The 8,666-nt window shown below is 34.7% G+C and overlaps 2 protein-coding genes across 6 annotated transcripts in view; one reads left to right on the forward strand and one right to left on the reverse strand.

The window, feature by feature from the left end:
- The window catches only part of LOC106883327 (zinc finger protein 239-like), a 12,315-nt gene extending 6,454 nt beyond the window's left edge, over window positions 1–5,861 (forward strand). Inside the window, exons 1-2 of one of the 2 annotated variants that reach the window (XM_052977267.1) lie at window positions 3,424–3,759; window positions 3,872–5,861. In XM_052977267.1, the coding sequence (XP_052833227.1) occupies window positions 4,162–4,869 (708 nt within the window). In that variant the 5' untranslated portion in view covers window positions 3,424–3,759; window positions 3,872–4,161 and the 3' untranslated portion in view covers window positions 4,870–5,861. Of the gene's footprint in view, window positions 1–3,423; window positions 3,760–3,871 lie in introns of those variants that run through there. The other variant, XM_052977268.1, reaches the window with a different exon arrangement.
- LOC128251006 (zinc finger protein 345-like) lies at window positions 304–3,688 on the reverse strand. Of its 4 annotated transcripts, none has more exons than XM_052977266.1 (2): window positions 3,599–3,688; window positions 304–2,487 (listed from the first exon to the last, which is right to left on the reverse strand). In XM_052977266.1, exon 2 carries the CDS (start codon window positions 2,061–2,063, stop codon window positions 1,188–1,190), a length of 876 nt encoding a protein of 291 aa, XP_052833226.1. In that variant the 5' UTR covers window positions 2,064–2,487; window positions 3,599–3,688; the 3' UTR covers window positions 304–1,187. The 4 variants fall into 4 exon arrangements, with proteins under 4 accessions (XP_052833226.1, XP_052833223.1, XP_052833225.1 ...); XM_052977263.1 differs by lacking the exon at window positions 3,599–3,688 and adding an exon at window positions 3,413–3,516; XM_052977265.1 differs by lacking the exon at window positions 3,599–3,688 and adding an exon at window positions 3,291–3,379.
- Window positions 5,862–8,666: the final 2,805 nt, after the last annotated feature.

Below are 8,666 nucleotides of genomic sequence, written 5' to 3' on the forward strand. Positions count from 1 at the left end.
CGGCCACGCTCAAAATGGTGCATCTCATGTGCCACCCGCACAAGAACCAGTCCAGGGGCACTGGCAACGATCTTACTTGGCTTGCCGGGTCTTCTCACGCACAGCACATTTCCAAAGGTCTCGGTCAGTAGCCATCGCCTCGGTGAGGCCCAATGTACGAAGGTCTTGCCTCACCACCTCAGCCCAGGTACATGTGAAATATATATATATATTTATATATGTATATTATTTTTGTGTGTGGTTTGAATAATATTTTTTGCAGAGTAATTACATAACACATAAAGACAACGAAGAAAAGTTTGATATTATTTATTCAGCATTACATGTGTTTCATTTCCAAATAGGAATTACAAACTTTTAGATGTAGAGAAAAAAATGTAAAATATCTCCTATCAGAAATTCTTCATACATACATATATACATGTGTGTGTGTGTGTATGCATATGTGAGTGTACCCTTGGCCAAATATCACATGATGTTTGTAAACGGCCATCATGAGTGTCATGCAAATGCAGTCGTTCATTTCCAGTCTTCTGCATAAAATATGTCTCACCATGGAAAATATTTCCTTGCTTAGCAACAGGTGAGGATGGGTGACGGGAAAGGCATCCAGCTGAAGAAAATCCCCATCAATGAATTCTATCTGATCCATAGAAGCATGGAAAAATGAAGGTTAAATGATGAGGATCATTATATCATAGTGATATGGTTCCTCTTCTGTATCAATGCATTTCTGTTTTAATAATTGATCATTTTCATAGATTGATTTAGCACGAATAGCTTAGGTTATGGTTATATCTTTCATATTTAATATGACTGTAGAATTAATTCACCATTTTGAAAGAATGATTAAGGTTTAATATCGCAGTGATATGTTTTCCTTCCTCAGTCAATGCTCTTTTGATTTGTTAATAGATCATTTCAAATGAAAGATTTACTATAGATATCACATTCATATAGTTTCTATCATGTGTAGAGATTTTTCTGAGGCACAAGCTTGTCCTTCTGAGGGAATTTTATAAAACAAATGTCACTGTACTTATGGATCCACTTGTTTTTAATCAAGTGATGATTTTGTGAGAAAATATTTTATTGCAGATATCAAAAAGGTTTATGGTTTTACTCCAGTATGAATACGTTTGTGTGTAGTTAAGCTTCTTTTTTCAGAGAATGATTTACCATAGATATCAGTGATATGGTTCCTCACCTATATGAATACATTTATGCGTAGCTAAGTTACTGCCATCAGAGAATGATTTACCACAGATATCACAGTGATATGGTTTCTCCCCTGTATGAATACGTTTGTGTCTAGTTAAGTTACTGCTAGCAGAGAATGATTTACCACAGATATCACAGTGATATGGTTTCTCCCCTGTATGAATTAGTCTGTGTGTAATTAATCTACTGCCAGCAGAGAATGATTTACCACAAATATCACAGTGGTAGCCTTTATCTCCTGTATGGATATGCTTGTGAATATCTAAGCTATGTGTACGGGAGAATGATTTACCACAGATATCACAGTGATATGGTTTCTCCCCTGTATGAATACGTTTGTGTCTAGTCAAGTTACTGCCATCAGAGAATGGTTTACCACAGATATGACAATGATATGGTTTCTCCCCTGTATGAATTAGTTTGTGTGTAGTTAAGTTACTGCCAATAGAGAATGATTTACCACAGATATCACAGTGATATGGTTTCTCCTCTGTATGAATGAGTTTGTGTGTAGTTAAGCTACTGTTTTCAGAGAATGATTTACCACAGATATTACAATGATACGGTTTCTCCCCTGTATGAATACGTTTGTGTGCAGTTAAGTTACTACCAGCAGAAAATGATTTACCACAGATATCACAGTGATATGGTTCCTCACCCGTATGAATGCGTTTATGTCTAGTTAAATTACTGCCCCCAGAGAATGATTTACCACAGATATTACAGTGATATGGTTTCTCTCCTGTATGAGTACGTTTATGTGTAGTTAATCTACTGCGAACAGAGAATGATTTACCACAGATATCACAGTGATATGATGATTTTCCTGCTTCTTCTGCCATCTTTTGAAGAAAAATAAAATCAGTCCTTCAAGTTTTATACATCAATAACTTTTCAAAAATATTTCTCCTCTCACCAAAATCTATGGATATTTTTCTTCTTGTTTTTATAGTTTATTCCAAGCAAATATAACTTTTGTTAAATTTCTTCTAAATGTGATCTTTGTCAATATTTAGAAATGTTGCAAATACTTTTGTAAATTCATCAAAATATATTCAAAAGAGAAAATTATCTCTTCGACATTTCAGGCATGGAGGTAAAGTAATGTTTTCTCTGAGGAAAGATTTTACTGTAATTCAGCCATGTTTCATAGAAGCCTGGTTATATGTTTGTAGAATATCTTTGCAGAGTCTTTCAAACATGATACATATTGAAGATTCTTTAAAAGTAAAAAAAAATACTTTTTAGCCAATTTCATGTGATTTTCTGAAAGAATAGAAAATTAAGATAAGACATAAAGTATGTTTAAAAGGTAGATATTCGTGCAAATTTACGACAATTCTATTTTGCTAAATTGTAGAAGTATTAAACTTATTTAATCTCACCAGTTTTAAGAAGTTTCTATCTACATATGGGAATACATGCGATTATGAAAAAAATTGTCTTTTAATTTTTCCAATTTTATTTTTAAATCGAAATTTAAAATACTCACAGTAGAATTTTTTTGGCTTAAATCCCAACAAGAGAGACAGAGAATGTAGGAGGGTATCAGGTGGTTACGAAATGTTTGAAAAATCACATAGTTTTTGTTTGTTTGTTTGCTGCAAAACCGTATGAATTCTTGTGTGTAGCACACGTATGTACAAAAATTTTCTGAAAATTCCCCCAAAATAAAAAATATGTGAGAAAGGATTATATTGGGTGCTTAAAGCAACATTCTGCCAAATTGTTTTTTATTGTGAGTTGTAATGATGCAGAAGAACCACCAGAAATAAAGATTTCCTGTTTCAAATAAAAGCCGTTCCATTTCTTCTGTATACGATATTTACTTTTCGTTTCAGTATTTCAGGTGCACACTCGTATTTTTATATATTCCCCATTTTCTTACACCAATTATATCGTACTTACCCCGCATTTAACTTTATAGTCAAATTTACACGTCAGAAAGAAAGAGAAATGTTATCTAAACAAGATATAGATCTGACGTTAACGAATATAGGAAATAACTAAAAGTGCAATGAAATGTCTAAAAGAAAACGATAATGAAAGTATTAAAAGAACAACCTTACTTTCATATAATTTCGTCTTTGTTTAGTGAGATTCTTTCTTTTAACTTATTCAACACATGGAAACAATCAGATATGTCATGACACATATATAATAGAAATGTTTATATAAATATAATACTTACATAGTAATATATATTTATACGTATATAGATACTATTCAAGAATAGTTGTACCGGTGTACGCACTCGCACATCCGGACTAGCAAGTCGTGACTAGTGGATCCAACGACTACCTAGGGCAAGTGTGCGTCATGCGCAAAACATGTATGAGAGTTTTTTTCTAAACAAAGTAAATAAATTATACACTACCTATTTTTGGTAAACAGTCCATTATTAACATCTATATTGGTATGTATGTGTGTGTGTGTGTGTGTGAGAGAGAGAGAGAGAGAAAGCAATGTCCAGGAGTTGCTATTATAATTATTGTATCTGCTCATAATTTATTAACTTTTGGAAAAGTTCACATGCAGGTTGGTTTACTTCTACAATTCATTAAAACAGAAATGACATAAATTTGCATTTTTGAATATCTACCTTTTAAACATATTCTATGTCTTATATTATTTTTTTGTATTCTTTCAGAAAATCACATGAAATTGGCTAAAAAGTATTTTTTTTACTTTTAAAGAATCACCAATATGTATCATGTTCGAAAGACTCTGCAAAGATGTTCTACAAACGTATAACCAGGCTTCTATAAAACGTTGCTGAATTACAGTAAAATCTTTCCTCTGAGAGAATTATAATGAAAGTGAGATTTGTTTGAAATAAACTATAAAAATAGAAAGAAAAATATTTTGGTGAGAAAAGACCTTCTTGGAAAATTACTGACATATAAAACTTAAAGGATTGATTTTATTTTTCCTGAAGAGATGACAGAAGAATTAGGAAAATCCTCACATGACTGTGACATCTTTAAAAAGTCATTCTCAGAAGAAAGTAAATTCAATGAACAGAAACGAATTCATAGAGGAGAGAAACAACATCATTGTGATATCTGTGGTAAATCATTCTCTTGCAAAAGAAATTACACTACTCACAAACATGTACATGCAGGGGAGAAACCATATCACTGTGATATCTGTGGTAAATCATTCTCTGGAAATGAATATTTAACTACACATACACGTATTCATACAGGAGAAAAACCATATCGCTGCAATATCTGTGGTAAATCATTCTCCCAGAAAACTAAGGTAAATACTCACAAACGTGTTCATACTGGTGAGAAACCATATCACTGTGATATCTGTGGTAGATCATTCTCTCAAAACACCAACCTAACTGCTCATAAATGGGTTCATACAGGGGAGAAACCATATCACTGTACTATCTGTGGTAAATCATTCTCTATTGACAGTAGCTTAATTAGACACAAGCGTATTCATACAGGGGAGAAACCATATCACTGTGATATCTGTGGTAAATCATTCTCTTGCAATGAATATTTAACTACACATAAACGTATTCATACAGGAGAAAAACCTTATCGCTGCAATATCTGTGGTAAATCGTTCTCCCAGAAAACTAAGGTAAATACTCACAAACGTGTTCATACTGGTGAGAAACCATATCACTGATATCTGTGGTAAATCATTCTCTACAAATCATCATTTAACCCAACACAAGCGTATTCATACAGAAGAGAAACCATATCACTGTGATATCTGTGGTAGATCATTCTCTCAAAACACCAACCTAACTGCTCATAAACGGGTTCATACAGGGGAGAAACCATATCACTGTGATATCTGTGGTAAATCATTCTCTACAAATCATCATTTAACCCAACACAAGCGTATTCATACAGAAGTGAAGCCATACCACTGTGATATCTGTGGTAAATCATTCCCTAATGGTAGTAACTTAAATCAACACAAACGTACTCATACAGGTTAGCAAAACCATAATTTAACTAAACACAGGCATATACATACAGAAAATCATCGCTGAATTAAACACAAGTGCATTCCTTATTAATTGGATTCATAGCACAGTGATGTTTGTTCACTACAATCATCATCGTCGCCATCATTTAATATCCACTTTTCCTTAAATCTATGGATCAGATGGGATTCATTGATGGAGATTTTCTGCAGCTGGATGCCAATCCTCACTTGTTTCCAAGCAAGGAAATATTTTCCATGGTGAGACATATTTTATGCAGAAGACTTGAAATGAACAGCTGCATTTATATGACAATGATGGTCATTTACTAGTATCATGTGATATCTAGTGAAGGGTACATACACACACATCTATAAATATATACATATTTAAAAAGCATCTATTATGCTCTTGGAGTGGTTGGCATTAGGAAGAGCATCCAGTCATATACACACTGCCAAATCAGGGTGCAACTTGGTGCATTTCTCTGGCTTGCCAGTTCCAGTTGAACTGTCTAACCCATACCAGCATGGAAAGTGAACAATAAATGATGATGTATGTACGAATAATTTCTAATAAGAGATATCTGACATGTTTCCTTCCTGTATATATAAAATTTTGTAATTCCTGTTCGCAAATGAAACACATGTAATGATGAATAAATAATTCCAAAACCTTTTTTTAATCTCCTCTTCTGTTATGTACTTACTCTGCAAAACGATTTCCCAGTATTTTTCAATTCTTAAGGCATACCTGACATACAACATCCCTTCTGTAGCCTTTGCCACATTCGGTCAGAAGTGAAACCATAAACGCTTTCTTCATCAAGCGTTCCAGTCCACCAAAAAGCCAGACCATTTTGATATTTTCGATGGACCAGAACCGTTTCATCGATCTCAATTTCAACCCCACCTCCTCCGATCACATTTTGGTGGTTTTCTGCCCCAAACTGGCAGACCTCAGCACAGAAAGACAGCCAACCTACCTAGGTTTTACAGCAGAATCCAAGGTTTTCCTCGATTAATCTGTGCTGAAGAAGTGATTCACGAAAATCAAAATCTTCCAAGGTGGAGAATATCCACAATCCCTTCTGGATTGACGACGTCGTCGTACCATCCTACGGCAACGCCACATGATCGTTTCCTCGTGCAAAATACATGGGAAATTACATGTTGGACAATTGTGGGTAAACGGCAGGACACCGTGTTCCATGAAAAATGTAATAGCAGTATTATTTTTACCGTGGAAACAGAGAACTCCTTAATAAAGAGTGATATTGCAACAGTTGTATGGAGCTATGGTGTTAGAGCAGAATTAGGATTTCGTGTATCTGCGCGCACATGTGTGAGAGAGAAAGAGTGAGTGAAGGTGATAATGAATGCCTTCTAAGGCAGGGGTTTTCAAACTGTGGTCCGCAAGGACAAGACAGGGGGGGGGGTCCGTGGACAGCAAATACTTTTTATGGGCAATTTGATTTTATATATGTGTTTTTTAATCGAAATCTTTTAATTGACAATAAACCTATTTGTTAAGTACTGTTAAATAAATAAATGTAAAAATATATGTTATTTTAAGTAAATATTTATGTATAAATTTCATAAGCGTTTATGAAATATAAAGGGGTCCGCAAGTCAAAAAGTTTGAAAACCCCTGTTCTAAGGTACACACTCATTTTGAAAATGTGACGTCTATGATAGATAACTTATGGAAAAGATTATAATTTTAAATTTTTGTAATTCAAATATGTCAACGAAACAAAAGTACTGAATATTTTGATACTCCATACGTGAAAATTGATTCTCTCACCCCTCCATACTCACCAATAAGGGGTGTGCGAGCGTAACAATCTCTACAGTACACAGAAAACGAAAGGCTAAAACAAGTGAAACACCATGTTTTACATATGGGTTGTATACGTCGGTCTTGTTTTTTCGCTTTAAAGGCAAGCGATTCTCATATAAGAAAACACGATATTAAATAATTCTCTTTAACATACTTCTAAAATGAGACTTCATCTATATGTAGAGATGTGTGTGTCTACCATCCCATCAGCAACAATCATCATCACCTTCTTCATAATATTTGTACCCTTTAAAAAGAAGCACCTGTTGCTATTTTTCTCAATTTATTTTACATTGTGTTCACCCAAATTGGAACTTTTACTGTATTTTGCGCCAGAGAACATAAAAGATTATATGAAGGCAAAACGTATTGCCAATGAATAAACGTGGTGTGCTTACACACATTCGATGAATTTTCAAAATCCTAGTCGTTCTATTGACGAGTTTGTCAATAGAACGTGCACTAAATGTGAAAAAAAAAAAAAAGCCTTTTTCCGTCAGGAAAGGTAAATTAACAGAAAACTCTGAGCTGCCATTATATTTAATTTCTCATTTAGTGTTTGATTTTATTTTCGAATTGCCTGTAACGATTTCTGGCGAGAAGGAATTGCATTGATAACAAAAAAACTGCCGTTCAGAGAGACGAGTTCTTTAGAGATGTTTTGCTACAGGACAAAAGAAGGCAATGGTGGTGGGATCATAAGCTTGTTCTTTCAATAGCAAGAACAATGGGAGGAAGAATGTGTCGCAAAACTGGGGTTGTCGGATGTTTAGGACAACAGAACGAAGCAAAAAAAAAGATTTGTTCAAAATGTACCCGAGAGGAAGAACAGAGACGACATTAAATAGCAGACGACACTTTTACTCTCTCTCCACCTTCAAACTCTCTCTCTACCTCTCACTTCACAGTTCATTCTGCAGCTCCCTCTCCACCTTCCATCTCTCTCTCTCTCTCTCCACCTCTCACTTCACAGATCATTCTGCAGCTCCCTCTCCACCTTCCATCTCTCTCTCTCTCTCTCCACCTCTCACTTCACAGATCATTCTGCAGCTCCCTCTCCACCTTCCATCTCTCTCTCTCTCTCACCCTCTCACTTCACCTCCCACCTCTCTCTCTCTCCACATCAGTCTGCAGATTTCTCTCGCCTCGTCCAGACGTATTTGTTCCTCGCTCAAAATTCTGACATTCAAAATTGCTCAAGCTAAGTGGCAACAATTGATACCATTTGAAAACTTTTTTTTTGCACCTAAGGCCTTATTAATACATCCACGGATCGATATATATCCAGTGATTTTTGAACGTATGCAAAAGATATTGTTTCAATAGACTTTAGCTTGTTTCACACAAAACACTAAAAAGGTTTTTGTTTGTCCAGACATTGTTACCGTTAATTATTTCTAACTTCAGCTTTTGTTTTATTATCACCAAATGTCATCTAGGAAAAGATTTCTTTCAGCATATTTCTTTATAATCGTCATGTATGCCATTTGAAAGCTATTTCTATAAAAGGTCATTGAAAAATAAATTCGACGGACTAATAAAATTCATATATTATTTCCGTAAACCCTAATTGAAAACAAGAAGCTACCACAACCATCCCCATCAGCAACAATCATCATCACCTTCTTCATAATATTTGTACCCTTTA

Source organism: Octopus bimaculoides, chromosome 27 (assembly GCF_001194135.2).
Source record: "Octopus bimaculoides isolate UCB-OBI-ISO-001 chromosome 27, ASM119413v2, whole genome shotgun sequence".
In the NCBI taxonomy this organism is placed as follows: domain Eukaryota; kingdom Metazoa; phylum Mollusca; class Cephalopoda; order Octopoda; family Octopodidae; genus Octopus; species Octopus bimaculoides.

Coding starts and splice junctions, on each gene's coding strand:
- LOC128251006 (XM_052977266.1), bottom strand. CDS start 2,063: ATGGCAGAAGAAGCAGGAAAATCATCATATCACTGTGATATCTGTGGT.